The 17,195-nt window shown below is 37.3% G+C and overlaps 2 protein-coding genes and 1 long non-coding RNA gene across 3 annotated transcripts in view; 2 read left to right on the top strand and 1 right to left on the bottom strand.

The window, feature by feature from the left end:
• LOC133710923 (tRNA nucleotidyltransferase cca2-like) overlaps positions 1-16,315 on the top strand; it is a 43,610-nt gene extending 27,295 nt beyond the window's left edge. Inside the window, exons 16-17 of the mRNA XM_062137071.1 lie at positions 15,857-15,954; positions 16,040-16,315. Of these exons, the coding sequence (XP_061993055.1) occupies positions 15,857-15,954; positions 16,040-16,204 (263 nt within the window). The 3' untranslated portion in view covers positions 16,205-16,315. The remainder of the gene's footprint in view (positions 1-15,856; positions 15,955-16,039) is intronic.
• LOC133712745 (uncharacterized) lies at positions 1,377-4,448 on the top strand. The gene is made up of 2 exons (XR_009847585.1): positions 1,377-3,293; positions 4,220-4,448. It is a non-coding gene; the product is annotated as an uncharacterized LOC133712745 (long non-coding RNA).
• On the bottom strand, positions 5,363-8,886 carry LOC133710214 (G-type lectin S-receptor-like serine/threonine-protein kinase At1g11410). The gene is made up of 7 exons (XM_062136229.1): positions 7,477-8,886; positions 7,261-7,389; positions 6,924-7,108; positions 6,519-6,729; positions 6,192-6,429; positions 5,908-6,061; positions 5,363-5,824 (listed from the first exon to the last, which is right to left on the bottom strand). The coding sequence occupies exons 1-7, from the start codon at positions 8,708-8,710 to the stop codon at positions 5,513-5,515; spliced, it is 2,463 nt and encodes an 820-aa protein (XP_061992213.1). The 5' UTR covers positions 8,711-8,886; the 3' UTR covers positions 5,363-5,512.
• Positions 16,316-17,195: the final 880 nt, after the last annotated feature.

Genomic DNA, 17,195 nt, shown 5'->3' with positions numbered 1-17,195 from the left:
GAAGAGTTGAGAGAGAAAGACTTGAGCTCGGAAGAAAATTTCTTTTCTTTTGGAGTGAACAGTTTTTCTCCAGAATGCACCTATTTATAGAACAAGGTGAGCAGATCTCCACCGTTGGATGAACGATCTCAGAATTTGAATCCACGCGTTGGATTAAAGTCGCCCCGAAACCCGGAAAAGCTGTTGGCGCGTGTTGAGCGTGTAAGGGGACAGGCCGAACCTCAAGACGCTGTGGCAGACAGCTTTAGCCGAAAGTGATTTGCTTTCCGTAAATCACGGAAGAGACGTGTCGTGGCACGTGGAGTGTACCGACAGTTTGTTGTTATTCTATCGCTTATGATAGAATAAATAAAAGAAGTTGCATGGATAGTAACGAGAGCAGCTGGTGCTCTAGTGGTTGAAGAGCAAGGCTCTTGTACAAGAGGTCAGAGGTTCGAACCTTGCCTCTCGTTTATTTTTATTATGTTCGCTTATGACATAATAAGTATAACATTTGTACACATTATATTAAGCACAGCTTGTGCTCCAGTGGTTGGGGACAAAGGTTTCGTGCAGCAGGTTAAGGTTTCGAACCTTGCCTCCCCCGTTATTTTATTTATGTCGCTTATGACATAATAAATTTAACACGTGAGCATATATTAATGAAGGCAGCTCTTGCTTCAGTGGTTGGGAGCAAAACCTTCATGTTCGAGGGTCGGGAGTTCGAACCTTACCTCTTACAAATATTTTTGGATCTCGTATATGCTTGATATACGGACGTATATACGGTATGTACGGTATACATACGTATATACGGTCTGTACGGTATGCATACGTATATACAGTTGTACGTTATGCATACGTATATACGGTCTGTACGGTATGCATACGTATATACGGTATGTACAATTTCATACCGTAGCCGAGCTGGAAGTTGGTGGGCCGATTGGTAGGCCCAAATAGTAAGCCCAAATAGTGAGCCCAATTGTTCGGCCTGATTGGTAGGCCCAAATGGTAAGCCCAATTGTTCGGCCCGAATGGTAGGCCCAAATGTTAAACCCAATTTGGTTCGGGCCGGTTCGAAATGTGGATGGTTCGGTTTCTTCGGCCCAATTGGCCAGCCCTAATGCTTAGCCCAAGGATTGAGCAAGCCCAAGTCATCGTCACTGGGTGACATATTTTATTGGCGTGCTTTTGGGGATGATTTGTTTTGAGTGATGCATCACTATTGTTGTGAAGAATGGTGCATGCTTGAGTTTTACTATAGAGATTTACCGTGATGCTAATTGAGTAGCGAAACACTTTGTGGGAGTGTTTACTGTGTTTGTATGCCAGTACAGAGTGATGATCTAAGTGAAGATCTATGTGATGATCTATGTGAGGATCTATGAGATGATCCATGTGACGATTTTGTGTATGTGATGTGGAGTGTTGTTGAGCAGTTGTTGTGTGAGTTTACGTTTGTGATGAAAGGATTTAGTGGCCATAGGAATGTATTTTTATACAAAGAGCTGAGGCTCTGTAGATTACTACAGATTTGGAAAAGATGGAGATTCTATGGTTAGGTCAACCTTAATCGAGAGGAATTGACTTACGCTCAAATTTCGGGACGAAATTTCTTTAAGGAGGGTAGATTGTAATACCCCGAAAAATCCAAATTAATTTCCGTGGATTTTTAGAAATGATTTCACGATAGTGGGAGCGAGTACGAGGCTTGGAGAAGTTATGGAATTAGTTCGAACGATTAATTTTCGAAAACGAACGTTATTTAGGAGGTCTCAAAAAGTGACTTTTTATACATTGGGAATTTGGGAAAACTTCATTCATGAAAGTTGTAGAGCGCGTCGATACGAGTTCGTGGACATATGGAATGCGAAAATCGGAGTTCGTATGAGAAAGTTATAAGCGATTGAAAATCGGGAAAATTCTATAAATACAAAAAAAAGTTCCGGAAATTGCATTGGAGGACAGAAATTTCAGAAACCTATATTTTCTCCCCAATTCTCTCCCGAGCCCAGATTTGTTCCTCTCTCTTCCACCGGCCATATCTCCCTCCACAGACCTCCGATCGACTTGATTCCAAAAGTATTTTCATTCGCCTTGAAGTCAGTTAAAACTTCCTAGAAGACATCAAAGTGAGAAAAGAACCATGGAAGGTGCTAGGAGGCCGAGAAGCTGCACAGCTCGAGCTGGAATTCGCCCGATGCTGCTCTTCCTTCACCGGCCGATATCTCTCTCATCCAACCTCGAATCGAGTTGATTCCAAAAGGGATTTTGCTGGGCCTGAGCTATATTACAACTTTGTAGAAGACATCGAGGGGAAATAACCAACGTGGTAGCCGCTACAAGTCGAAGAACACGGTGCAGTCGAGCTGGAAATCACCTCCTTTCCCCACCGTCGTTCTCCCTCCTCCGGCCACCTTTTGCCGTGATTCTTGAGAGGATTCTGCACTTCTGAGGATGTAGATCATTTCCTCTAAGGTGGATTGCATCGATTTCATCTGTGGAGATCGAATTGGAACGAATTCAAAACTAGGGTTCTTCGGGTTTCAAACCTTATAAGGTAAAATTCTACTTTTTGGCTTATAATCTGACTTTGGTGTAGTTATGAAAGTTTCAATTCGAGTTAAGATGAAGAACTTTCGTGTTGGGAGTTTTGTCTAATTTTGACTTTGGATGGGTGGCGGTGCCGCCACTGTGATGGTGGTTTCCGGCGACCTCCGGCCACCCCAAGGACAGTTTCTGTCCATTTTTGTGTTCTACGTGTCGATACGATCGTTTGCATATATAATTCATAATTTTTGGATATCGTATGATTAAGTTATGAATTTTTAAGTTTCGATCGATTTCGATCGTTCGATTTGTGATCTGTGAAGATCAGACCGTCTGATGGAATGGTAGATTCGATATGTTGATCGTATGACTGTCCCGATGACTTTGTGTGGTCACGGGCGAAGATCCGACCGTTGGATCTTCATATAATTGAGAAACAGTGATTAGGGAGGCGATTCGTGAGAATCCGTCCGTCGGATTTTTGTATAAATTTGTGAAGATGTTAGTAAGGACGATTCAGGAAGATCCGACCGTTGGATCTTCGTGATGATTTTTGGAGGTTGATCCTAAAGGCGATCCGTGAGAATCCGACCGTTGGATCATCATTTAATTTCGATCCGACCGTTGGATTGTCGTTTGAGTATGTTTTTGAGTTGTTGGCTAAGTTAAGGTCATGTTTGACTAGGTGATTGACGGTCTTCCTTGGGTGAGCGGTTTCGGTGTGTATTGTGTTGAATTGAAGACGCAGCGGGAATATCGAGGTGAGTAAATCGCACATGGTTCATTCACGAACCGAAATTCGGTGATTTTATTTAATTGAGAAATTGTGGAAATTGTTTTATGAAAATAAATATTTGTTTTAAATTATATGGACTTGATCGACTACGGTCCATAGGTAAGTAAAATGTATTTAAACTATAAAAATGAATTTCTAGATTTTATTGCATGTGAACTATAGTTGGTATTAGTGGTCACTCTTGTGTGGGTGACTACGTATATATATATTTACGTGGAATATATATTGGATGGTGTAATTTACTGAGTTATATTTTGAGCATTACCCTTTGGAATATGTGATTTATCTTAGATGTTGTGTTGTCTATGATAATGGGTAATTGAGTAAAGTGCGATAGTTGAGTCGTTGAGATGAATTAAATGAGGAGTCGAGTGAATTGAGAAAAGCAGTCATTCGTAAGGTGAACCTTGGCCCAGGTGACACTTTACGATACAGTTAGAGCTCTAGTCTGTCTGCCGTCATACTGCTTGGGGGATAAACGAGTTATCATATGCCCTTGGGTATGACATGACATACTGAATGGGGTGATTAATATAATTAATCATAAGCCTGTAAGTATGATATACTGAATGGGGTGATTAATATAATTAATCATAAGCCTGTAAGTATAATATACTGCATGGGATGATTTATATAAATAAATCATAAGCCTGTGAGTATATATTGAGTAAGAAGTTGTTTATTATTGAGTAGTCATGACGAGATGTGAGTTGATTGATGCTTGAAGTGATGTTGTACACTTCAATTCTTATGCAAAACAAAATTAAAATGTGCTTGAGTTGATTGTGTTACTTTAAATCGTGCAATCCTTTCATTTACTCATACGAGCTTTGCAAAAAGCTTACCGGGTTTGTATTGTTGCAATCCCGGTACACTATTCAAACGGTGTAGCGGGTAATCCTGCAGGTCAGGAGAATCAGGGCGGTGATCGAGCGGGTTAGAGTATTTGTTATAGTTTTACAGCATTTGTAATAGTGAGGTGAGTTAAGCTCATTGAGCCTTACAATTTGATTTGGTGAGAGTGTGTTGTAATAATTAACTTGAGGATTTGATTTATTGTAATATTGAGAGGTGTGAAGTGTGGTTGTTTGTGAGAAAAAAATTCAGGACGTTTATTCTATTAAGTTGTATAATTCATGTTTCGGATTTTAATTGTATTTAAAATTCGGGGCGTGACATGATCTCTCTTTAGTTGAGGCTCTTCGCTTCCTACAAGATGTCACCCCAACACCTCCCAATCTGCCCATTATTTACATCTAATTAATTGTTTTCAAAATAGCATTTAACTGAATCAAATGCCACACCATCTGCATAACAACATAGCATGGGGTTTGAAATGAGTTTAAATAGACCTATATCTCCTCTCCAAGTCACTCTATCTCCTCTCCTCAATAATCTGCTCTCATCTCTCAACCTTATTCAGGTATTACACTTTAATTTCTCTTCTATAATGAAATTTTTTGACGAAATTAGAATGTAATTTAGGTTAGAATTTGGGTATTTCTAGATTTCTTGATGTAAGCAATCAAATCTATTGATTTCTAGAAAAAGATATTGAATTTATATTATTAATACCCAAATACCCAATTGCTCATGATAGTGGCAATTTCTTTATTGTGTTGATTGTTTGAGAGTTGAGTTGATTATACTTTTGATTGGGTGTTTTTTAGCTTTTGAGTAAGTTAAATTTGTTTTCCCTTGTGGTGGGGAGGGATGTGGTGGCCTGGTGGGGTGCCCGGGTGTGGTCCTTGTATATTTGAGTTTGACTTAAGTTTGTAATTTATACATGGCCAGCAACTTAAGATTGGTTGTTTTCATGTTTTCTTTTTTCTAGGTTTTGTTTTTAATGATAGATCAACCTCAAAATCCTAAACCACGAAAAGTTCAGAAGAAAGTAAATTCATATTTTCTAAAAAAATGATGTTGTTATGGGTGATATTCCAAGTTCGGTTGTGGAAGAACCTTCTTGTTTCAATTTTCTATTGTTAGATTTGGGTGACAAAATGCATCTTGTGGATGATATTTTGACAAGTGTTATGCAATTGAGATATTCCATCAAAACAAAGTAAACTCTGCCAAATTTTTGACAATAATTTTTCTTCCCAGCATAAAGTAAATTTAGCACACCTCAAATTTAATTCTTGGTTCCGTGCCTGGCCAAAATTCACAAAAGATCGTACGCTCCTACCTAGCTTCTACCACACTACATGTGAAATTATTTAGAGAATGATATCCTTCATGGGTTGACAACTTGCCACCCATAGAACTGCTGCTTTTCTCCAATAAGAATGCAAGTTTTCGTGGTGAAGGAAGAGCGTCCGCATCGTTACCTAGCATGAAAAGAACTTCAGACATGGTTGGCCGGTCAGCTGGATACTCTTGCAGGCACAAGAAGGCAATCTGAATACATTTCAGAACTTCATTGACGAGGTATGATTCACCAATGGACGAATCAACTATTTGCAAGACTTTACCTTCACTCCACAAGTTCCAAACCTAAAAATAATTTACGTTGAGTAATTAATTAGCGACGATCATTAGGGGGATAAACCTGTTTGCTATCAGAAAAGTATGCTCACATGCCCAACTAAATTTGAGTAAGGATGTTCCTCATGGTAAAAGCCATTATTCTTTCTTCCGGTAATGATTTCTATTAGTAAAACGCCATAGCTATATACATCTGACTTCACCGAAAACCTTCCTTGCATTGCATACTCTGGTGACATATAACCACTGCACAAACATAAACAAATAGTTGATTATCAAGCTTCTTTCACCAAACAGGAAATTAGCATTTGGATTGTGCAGTATATTGGCAAGCATTATCAAGTTTATATCATCTCACTTGAAGAAATTCACTTACTATGTTCCAACCACACGCTTTGTATTTGCTTCATTTTGATCTCCCTTAAAAATTCTAGCCATACCAAAATCTGCAATTTTGGGGTTCATAGAAGCATCTAGTAGAACATTGCTGGCCTTTAGATCTCGGTGGATAATTCTTAATCTTGAATCTTGGTGAAGATATATAATTCCTCTAGTGATTCCATGGATAATCTCAAAGCGTCTTGTCCAATCTAAAAGTGCTCTGTTGGTTTCGTCTGCAAAGATTAGGCAATTCAGATTAAATTCATGGTTGCTTTGTTTCAAGTGAGAATTTAAGAAATAAAAAGCAAAAAAGAACACATACTAAAAATAAAAAAGTCGAGGCCTTTGTTTGGTAAGTACTCATAGATTAGCATCTTCTCTTCATCTTGAACGCAACAACCTAATATCCTCACAAGGTTGCGATGTTGGAGTTTCGCAATCAACAAAACCTCATTTTTAAACTCTTCAATTCCTTGACCCGAGGTCTTCGATAATCTTTTCACTGCTATTTCCTTTCCATTAAAAAGTACACCCTGCAATAATAATTCATGTTTGACTTATAGAATACTTCAGTAAATTATGAATGTATTACACATTCAGTTCGCTTACACAAAAATATCATATATCCTCATCAAAATGTACTACAATACATGATATAGATAGATGTATATCAACACAAAATTCTGATTTATGATTTGAGAAATTATCTGAGCGAAAAATGTAGTACCTTATAGACGGAGCCAAAACCGCCTGTTCCAAGCTTGTTTGCAAGAGAGAAGTTGTCTGTGGCTGCTGCTATGGTTGTTAGGTCAAAGAATGGCAAATCTGAGCTTATGCTACTTTCAGCAGGTTCCATTCCACCAGTAGATTCGTTGAAGAAGCTAAATGAATATTCATCTCGTCTTCTTTTACCTATCAAATATTTCATTTAGAGCTGGGTGAAATATAATTGTGCTATATATAGAACAAACAGTAAATAACTGAATAATGAATCACTTTTCATGAAATCAAAAAGGGATAGGACCATGAAAAATATGCATCTCAAAAATGAGTGACATGATTACCTTTTCTCTTCATCCTCAGTAACCAATAGACAAGGAAAACTAGTAGAAATAGCGCTAAAACAGATACTAGTGAAATTGCCAGCTTTTCCTTCTTGCTAAGAGAATCATTTGACTTCTTTGCATATTGAGCTACAAAGAAAATAAAAATAAAAATAAAGAACACTATGAACTTAATAAGAAAGATTAGGGAATTAAATAATAAAACGAGGAACGTACCAAAGACGATTGCATCAACTCGTACATATAAATTTTGACCATTACTGGGCTGCACCCTCGTGTCCATCAATTCCCCATACCATGTCACACATCCAGTTTTGTCGCTGCTACTGTATGCAACGCAAGAACAATTTTTCAAGCATTCTTGCTTGCACGCTTTCATACTCATATTCATATTAACAAGTGCCCTAGACAAGTCTGGTATTTTCATACTTTCCAGATTCACAAATTTTTCCCCATTTCGGCATGTAGATACTCCTTTTTTCTTTACACACCCATCCGTCCCATCTCTCGAGTACCAATCAGTTGGAGACTTGGGTTCAAACCCCGGAAGGCAGATGCAATCTATAGTATCTGTAGCATAGGGATCGCAGTTACCATTTGGACCACATTGTCCATAAAAATCGCAATGCTCTATCGGAGTAGACCATAATTCTATCCATTTTTGTGCTTGATCATTCCACGTAAACTGTCTTAATGTTCCTGATTCATCTAACACCGTCTTTGTGAAATTTGACTGAATGTTCTTAGCTGAGTACATAAGGGATACCTCATCTGCATTGTTCACTAAAATTGCTACAGTACAACATGTCTCAACCCAAGATGCTACTTCATCCCGCCACCATGGAGCTCCATCCTTGTACAAAATCATCTGTGGAAATCCACTAGGGTTAAGCCGATATGAACAGCTCCCAGTTCCTGGGTCATCTTTCGATTTCCAAGATGTTAAGAACCTGTTCAGCCCAGACTGCCTATCCAAACCAAGTTTCATAAGTGGAAGCATTGTATCAGTGGGATAATCAAACCCTTGCCATATAACCTTTTGACTATCCTCATTCTCGAGCAAGACAAGATTTCCTGTATCCAGAAGCTTGGCAATTGAATTGTTTGGAGAAGAGAGAGTGACATTAGCAGACCAAAGAGGGAAACTTCGGTTATTTCCATAGATGACTAGGCCTCCATCTCCATTTATGGATAGCACTCCAGAGGTATCAGGGACAGGGTTGTCTCTGTTTGCAACCCACACAACAGTTTGGTTAGAAATTTGGTTATACCATACTCCAACGTAACGGTTGCTAGAATTGCCTGCACTGAAAAATCCAAGTGCAAAGATTTCCCTGCCGGAGACTAACACATCACCGTCTTTGATGGCTTGATTTAGAGTAAAGGTATCAAGGCAAACGCAAGAGGGAAGAAGAACAAACGAGATAAGCAATATTTTGTCAAACCACATGGTAGTAAAATTCTTGGTTATGAGGAATGAGATTGCCCAATAAAAGAACAAACGTAGATACAAGATCTTCTTATTTGGAATACTGTTCTGTTCTTGAGTGGTTGGCTCTCCTTATTTGACTTTCTGTTCTTGTGCAGCTGAGACAATTGCATCTCCTTCTTACTTCCTCTTCATCTCCACTCGATGAAGCTTCCTCCTCTTTTTGCTCATAGGCGACTTATCCTCTCTCATTTGACTTTCTGTTCTTGCCGTAATAGCATCAACTTCAAGATAAGCTTTTACACATTCAAAGAATGATCAAGAGTCTTGTTAGGGGGGCATTACCTCATTCAGTCATTGTCAAAGTGTTCTAGACTTTTCTGCCCTGCCCGACCCATTATATTTTTATTTATTGATCTAGTACTTCCACATCCATCTATCTATCGTCATATACTGGATCGTAGATTTACTCGTAAGTCATGCAATAATGGAAACTAATTTCTAAGTGTAAAGTACAGAGTTCTAGCGATGCAACAGGCAACCAAGGATGTATATATTTTGATTTGTGTATATTGCAGCTTAATTTGGAGTAATGGTGTCAGGGAGAAGAACAAGGAAACTGATAAACCATCTTGTAGAACTCATGGAAAAATTGTCAATGAGCTAATGAGGTTGCCATTGATGGATTGGTGGGGATCTAGAAACGATGACAAAGACACCAGTCTCAAAGAGTTTGTATATAATGTTCTAGTCTAATTTTTTAAAGCCAACGGTCAACAGGGGACTCATGTCAAAAGTGACAGTGACAAAGACAGAAGCCAGCAAGCTTAGCTAGGTACTAATTTTATTGCGTATGGAAAGTGCTTCGTCCATTTGAGACTTTTTCAAGTATTCATGTCGCATCGATGATTGATGTTGTGTAGGTGTAACTATAACTTCCCTAGTGCAAAGTTTTTCCTGCTAGAGACTAAAACGTCGCCGTCTCTAAGGGGTTGGTTTGGCGCAAGGGCGTCAAGGGGAAGTTGGCAAATGCTAGAGGGGAGGAGGAAGATAAGCAATATCTGGATAAACGCTTCGCTACTAAAGCTCATGGTTAGTTTTCCTCAAGGTTCTAAAAAACGCTGGGCGCTAGTTGGGCGGAAGCCCGAGGACCAGTGTCCAAGGAGAGCCTAAGCCGGGGACCAGGCGGTTTTTTATTTTTATTTTTTTTTTATTTTTTATAACATACAGTTATATAAATAAAAAGAATATTCAACGTTCAACAACCATTTCTATATTTGCAAATTATGCGATTCAGTTTACCAAAACAGAACCTAATTCAAAAGTTAAATGAATTACTAAAAACTCAAAAAGTCCATAACATTAACATAGCATAATTAAAAACTGAGCATTAATCAAGTGTACAATTGATGTTCATTATTCAATTACCATTCACAGAGGCCAAAACAGATGCAAATGCAGTAATTAATCAATCGATTCAATTCCCATTCATTCACAGAGGCCAAAACAGATGCAATTCAATTATTAATTAATTAATTGATTCAATTCCCATCCAAAATAGATACAGAGGCCAAATATTGATATTTCAAAACAGATACAGTAAGCAAAGTCGTCCAAAACAGCTCGAACCCAGCAACTTAATCGAACCCAGAAACACCACAGCCCAAAATCGAAAACTTAAGAATGAGAAACTTAATCGAACCGAGCAACTTAACAAGAGATTCAAGAAATTCGAACCCAGAAATCGAGCTTGAAGAATCACCAAGCTTGAGCCCAGAAATCGAACCCAAAATTTCTCCAAGCTTGAGTCACCGAGCTTCACAGAATCACAGCTTGAGGAAGAGCCGAAGGGAGCAAACCAAGAGTGAAGAATTCGAGCCTTGGACTGAAAAGTGTAAAACCCAGAAATTGTGAGATTGTGAGAATCATGATTCATGAGAGAGGCAGCAAATCAACCAAATGCATCAGTTACACGCTTATGTAGATTGATTGAATGACATAAACAGCAAGTAATTGAGTTCAATTTCAGGTATGGTTCAACTCCAATTTCACTCTTTCATTTCTCAATTCTGCTTTTGGGTTTCTCAAGTTTCGCCGTCCTTGGGGTTTTTGTTTTCACACAGGGCTCTGCTACTACAGAAAGTGCTTTTCCTCCACGCATTTCCTCAGGTAAACCATTTTACCGTTTTCTTTAGTAGGCTTCGTAACTTTATCAATCCAAAGTCTTCAACTTTTATAGTAATTCTATGTGGGTTATGTGGAAAAATCAAATAAAACTGAACCCAGTTTGATGAACTCATAGTTTGTGAAGAGTACAGTGATGATAGCCGGATTCCTACTATGGAAATATTCTTGCTCTGGGATGTATGGATCTTCTAGAGTTTTGCTTGTTACTGATCTGAGCTTTAGGACATTAGTAACATTACCTTACTTTGGAATAAGGGTAGAGAGTACACTGAAAATAGCCACATCCTCTTACTTTTGTCCAAGGAAGGATGGAACCAGATTTAGCTCTTAAAGTTTTGAGATAGACAGTGTCTTTTGTGTGTATAAGCTCCATTATTTTGGACAATTCAAAGGCTATGGGAGATTTGCCATCTTCGTGTGTGTTCTGTGTCACAAACACAATAACACCAAGATGTGGAGTTATGATGGGTGAGGAAAAGGAAACTAAATTATCAATGAACACAAATTGTGGAATTTTATGTAGAGCTGTTCTCTCTACCCATCTGGGTTGGAATAAGGTTTAGGTTAATATACATAACCGTGCTGAACTTTTAGACACCATGAATCAAGAATAACTTTCTTATCTTCTGGATTTTTTTTTTTTTTTCAATTTTTATCAAATTTTGAGTCAGCTAGCTGCAAATAGTGAATTATACATGTTGAATGAAATTTTAAGCTACTCAAGTTTAATGTATGATTATATTTATCTTTTGTCTTATAGCAAAAGTATGGCACACCAGAACAGGATGCACTGAGAAGGGATCTAACTATTAACAGGTATATGTCTTCTCCAAGAATTTGCTGCAAATGAAACCATGTTAGGCAAATGTGACTAGTATTTTAGATAGTGCTTGTTGATATGTATTCCGCAATTAATACACCTGCCTCTTCTCTACAGTAACCACACTTTAAACCTTATCTATACTTGATTGGAATAAATTATGCTTTTAACGGTTGTTTCATTTCAGTGTACAGCTTATTTTACAATATCAAATACCAAATCCATTGAAGATTGGACTAATAGAGGTTAGTCTGTGTGTCTTTATTTTTCCAGATTTTCTTAACCCACAAATGGATCTGCCACTTTGGTTTTAAAATATTATTATCATTATCATTATTTTTATTGTTATTTTTGTTTATGAAGTTATTTATTTTTTCTGCTTTGCAGGAATTGAAGATCTAAAATGTGGGAAAATTGCTGCTCCGTTTTGGTACTTTGCCATCTTATCCTTGAAAAGTCAGTTTTATTAGGCAACTCTTTAAGAAATAAAAGTACAAAACAAATATATTCCTCTCCTTAGTTTGCTTCCTTTTTATTCAGTTAGCAACACTTGAGTTTATTGTAAAGGTTCTTTTATTTTTTATTTTTTCCGACAAATTTTAACAGATTCTCACTTTTATACACACCTTTTAAAATGTAACACTCAATCATACCATATTTTGGTCATTTGGTTTAGGCGCAAGGTTCGGATTCATACTCGATGAACTACTAAAGGAAGCTTTTGCCTGTGATAAAGTGAAAGCTGCTCTATCAGCTAAAATTAGCAGAGTGCAAATTGGAGCTGAGGTAAGTTCCTGTCTAGCATACCTTTAACTGATGATTGTTCTGCAGTTTACTGGGAATTTAAGCTTCCAGAGGTACATATATAGGAACTATCTACTCATTATTTTCTTCTCCTTAATCAGATTGATCTGATGATCTCTGGAAACCAACCTGTACGTCCCAGCTATGACCTATATATGTGACTTTAAGTTATTTTGGGTTGTCTTCAGTCTTCATCTGCAGTGGCTACATCAGAAGGATGTGACAGGTATGGTTACTTAAGAACATGGCATTCAACAAGTATAGCTATGATATCATATATTTGTAGACATATTAGAAATATTAGTTCATAAGAATTGTTGCTTCAATGTATTTCCCGACTAGTGTGAGCATCATTCTTGATTCAACATGTAAAATACATTCTAATTCTGCCTTTGCCTTCTTCGTCCCCTGTTTCTTTCTTAGGTATAATGCTAATTGATTATTTTTCTTACCTAATCCAGCATTGTGTCTCATACTTGGATTGTACATGGATTCATATTCAATTAGTGGGGCACTCTACTTTCAATGTGAGAGATAGCCTGGTTTTTAATACAATAATGTTCTTTTCTATCCCTGTAGCAGTTTGTTATTTATTATTTATTGTCATCTTAAAGTAGTAGTTATTCAATGGTTATTTGTTAGTTTTTACAACTCTTCAAATTCTATTCCTGTGTTTTTGGTTTTCAGGACGAACAAAGAAGGCTTTCCGTTTATGCTGCAATGTTCCTTCCACTTAGGAAGACAATGTATAAAGATAGGAAATCAAAAGATGTAAGGCTTTCTTCACCTCTTTTGAAAACAATATTTGAGAGTTATTTCTCTTTGTTTTAGTTTCTGTTTCAATTTCATGAATAACCAAACAATGGAAAGCTAGAAACCACTTTTTTTCTTCATTTGTGAACCATCATATAGCCTGTAGAATTGAATATTAAGCCAACAATAATATTTTTTGGTTAAGCCATCATATTACCAAAAAATGTTATTAAATATGTATTTAACATTTTTTTCTTCATTTGTGAACCATCAGTAAAATGGAATGGACAAAGTAAAAACTAATGTCATATTGTTAAATAGAAGCAAGAATTCTTTTGCTGTTGTTATAGTGAGAAGGGCTAAGAGTTAACTAGTTCATAGTTTATTGTACTCCTTTTGGAGCATGTAGGTCTTATGTGAATGGTTGATATCAAGCTTTTATTTTAGCACGTCTATTTTTTTTTTTTTTTTTTTTTTTTGAACAATTTGTAGTTTAGCATTTCACTTCTGTTCTTTCACTATAGGTTCCTGTCGTGAATTATATTTTCAGAGACTCACTTAAACAAAGAGTCAGCAATGCTGAAACTGTGAGTTTGAGTTTGTTTCTCTCTACCAATTAATTTACTTTGCCGACATGCTAAGCTCTTGTGATAGTTATAGCATTACTTCTTGAATTCGCAGTAATGATACATGTCGTCACAAAATTATCTTTGTAACAGGTTATTAATTTACACAATGCATTGGAGAAGTTTTTGTCTTTGCTTCCTCACTTTGTACAAAATGGGGATGTAAAACTCGCCGAAGTTGATATGGGAAGAGAATATGTTGACGTCCCTCTTACATCGAAAGAATCAAATCTCCGAGTGTTAACAGGTATAAGTTCCTGATTCATAATTGTTTTGCTGAGCCAAGTTTACAGTATTGCATACTTTTGGAATCCATAATATGCAAAGAGACATGCCTTTTACTAGTCTGAATTGAGCAGTGATAATCCTGTTAGTGCATTTGTCATAGTTAGAAGCTCCATATCTTTTTTTTTTTTTGAACAATTTGTAGTTTAGCATTTAACTTCTGTTCTTTCACTATAGGTTCCTGTCGTGAATTATATTTTCAGAGACTCCCTTAAACAAAGAGTCAGCAATGCTGAAACTGTGAGTTTGAGTTTGTTTCTCTCTACCAATTAATTTACTTTGCCGACATGCTAAGCTCTTGTGATGGTTATAGCATTACTTCTTGAATTCACAGTAATGATATATGTCGTCACAAAATTATCTTTGTAACAGGTTATTAATTTACACAATGCGTTGGAGAAGTTTTTGTCTTTGCTTCCTCACTTTGTACAAAATGGGGATGTAAAACTCGCCGAAGTTGATATGGGAAGAGAATATGTTGACGTCCCTCTTACATCGAAAGAATCAAATCTCCGAGTGTTAACAGGTGTAAGTTCCTGAGTCATAATTGTTTTGCTGAGCCAAGTTTACAGTATTGCATACTTTTGGAATCTATAATATGCAAAGAGACATGCCTTTTACTAGTCTGAATTGAGCAGTGATAATCCTGTTAGTGCATTTGTCATAGTTAGAAGCTCCATATCTGCATCTAAGCCCCTGACTGATATCATCACATATGTTATAATTACTGTCCTCAATATCCTTACTATAGTTCTTAAAGGAAAACCCTTGGACTTGTTAAAAAAAAAAAAAAAAAGTCTTTTCATTTTATCAAAGTCCAAGAATGATGTCATCATGTATGGTTAATTTGGTTACATTGTCAGTATCCTCAGTATGGTAAATAAAGGAAAACTTTTGGATTAGTGATCTAGGAAAATAAGCATTCTGAGAATCAAAATCTTCCACAACAGATAACAGTGTAGTTTGTGATAAGTCACTCATTGTCTTAGTAACCCTTGTTCTCTGAATGGATATTATGTTCCTTAGTTTGGCATGCATCTTTGGTGGTGTATCATGATTAAGTGTTGGGAAATGCTTCAGGAGTTTAGAGTTGTACAAGCTTGCAGTTCTTTATTTTATTTTTTTCTGTGTATTGTATCTTCTAAATGTCTCTTCCTGATTGGGTTAATGATTAACAGCGTTGTTTACACCTCAACATGCAATTACCTTGAACACTTTTTCTGAGCCACTGAACTTCTTATTGTCAACCTTGCACTTTCAACTGTCCAGGGTTTCTTTTATGAAAAATTAAAGATTTTTGGCGAGCTGCTTTGCTGATGTCTACACTTTTATATCCCACCGACATCTTAAACAAGAATCTCAAACCAGAAGATTGCAGAGCTTTGTTTGTAGAAGCTGAAAGGTCCATAAATAATCTAGGTATCAACACTCTTTTAACCACATGTTTCAGATGATATACATGTGGTATTTCTTAGTTTCAGTTGGAGAAGTTGCTAGAATGTCTTATTATACTGGTGACTCAGATAACCTGAGACAGTGGGTTTTCTCATGTAGCAGCTTTGAGACAAGAAAATCGTCCCATGTCTTTAGCTTTTAAATGCTCTCTGTGTTCACCTCTTTCTTACTCTCTGTGTACATGGATGGGTGAGTGTGGCTGTCCAGCCTATCCTGATTTTTGTCTTGGTGGAGCAGGTCTAGATAAAGTCTGGGATGTAAAGCCATTACTTAATGGAAAGGAGATCATGGATGCTTTGCAGCTTAAATCTGGAGGACCACTTGTCAGTAAATGGGTAAGCTATTCTAATTCCAGCACACTGTAAAAGATCGTTGTTGGAGCTAAAACTTTAACATGCAAATGTATTCTTTTACTGGCAGCAAAGGAAGCTACTTGCATGGCAACTTGCTCATCCTTTGGGGACTGCAGAGGAATGCCTCAAGTGGCTGAAGGAAACACACTCTTCAAGTACTAGATCTGCTGGAGATATGGTGGAACTGAATGGACCCAACAACAAGAGAAGTAAAACGGAAGATTGTGACTAATTAGTAACTACAATCAAATTTTTTGATCAGCATGTTAATATTTGAGGGAAAGTTGGTTGACACTGAAATTTACAAGTTCAAGTACTTCACTACTTGACATTCGATCCTTAACCTTTGCTGCTGCTATATATTAGTAATCTGATCTGGCTCCCGACGGTTTGTGTACATTATACAACTGATTATCTTCACCCCTGTCCACAGGTAATTACGATCGAAATAAACGATAAATAATTGCCAGTATACTCCTTCATCAATCAAAGTTCTTATTAATTGGAGCTGACTGCATATATGTTTCAGACTTGCTTTAAATATCCACAATACCATTGTATGTAGGGGAGATTGTTCTACTGGGAAAAATAAATTCTGGAACTCAATTTGGAAGCTACAGGTCCCAAACAAATCAAACTCTTCCTTTGGAGAGCTGCGTCCAATATTCTTCCTTGTGGCCTGAGTCTCTCCAAGAGGAAAATATGTCCCTCACCAATGTGCTTCATTTGTAATAAGATGGATGAAACTCCCTACCATGCTATCTGTAACGGCAACTTCAGTAAGAAGGGTTGGAAACTTACACCATGGAGAGAGTCAATCAAAGTTCACCATGAGTTCATCGAGCTGCTTTCAATCTTCTTCCTAGATAAGAGGTATGAAAATATGGAATTGTTTGCCTACATTGCTTGGCTAATTTGGAATGTAAGAAACAACAAGTGGCATGGAAAGAATGACTATACCAAGCCGGAAGAAATCATTCTTAAAGCCACTGCCCTCCTGGAAGAATTTAAAGAGGCAAACAAGGAGAGTTTGAAGAAAATTGACCGAAATGTGAAGTGGCTCCCCCCACCAGAAGGAAGTTACAAACTGAACTCTGATGGGGCTGTTGATGCAACAAAAGGTTTAAGAGGACTGGGTGCAGTTTTGAGAAATGAAAAAGGTGAACTAATGGCAGCTTGTGCAACTCCAATTGTTGGTTCTTTATCCCCCTTGATCACCGAGC

The sequence above is a fragment of the Rosa rugosa genome, chromosome 5 (assembly GCF_958449725.1).
Source record: "Rosa rugosa chromosome 5, drRosRugo1.1, whole genome shotgun sequence".
Taxonomy (NCBI): Eukaryota; Viridiplantae; Streptophyta; class Magnoliopsida; order Rosales; family Rosaceae; genus Rosa; species Rosa rugosa.
The sequence above is the reverse complement of the archived record's forward strand: the minus strand, read 5'-3'. Positions and strand labels throughout refer to the sequence as shown.

What these genes read in the sequence shown, in the direction of transcription:
- LOC133710214 (XM_062136229.1), bottom strand. Translation starts at nt 8,710, where the DNA reads ATGTGGTTTGACAAAATATTGCTTATCTCGTTTGTTCTTCTTCCCTCT. An exon ending in GTTTTGGCTCCGTCTATAAG is followed by an intron (nt 6,730 to 6,923) that starts GTACTACATTTT and finishes TTATTATTGCAG; the next exon opens with GGTGTACTTTTTAATGGAAA. An exon ending in AAGCGTGTGGTTGGAACATA is followed by an intron (nt 6,062 to 6,191) that starts GTAAGTGAATTT and finishes ATGTTTGTGCAG; the next exon opens with TGGTTATATGTCACCAGAGT.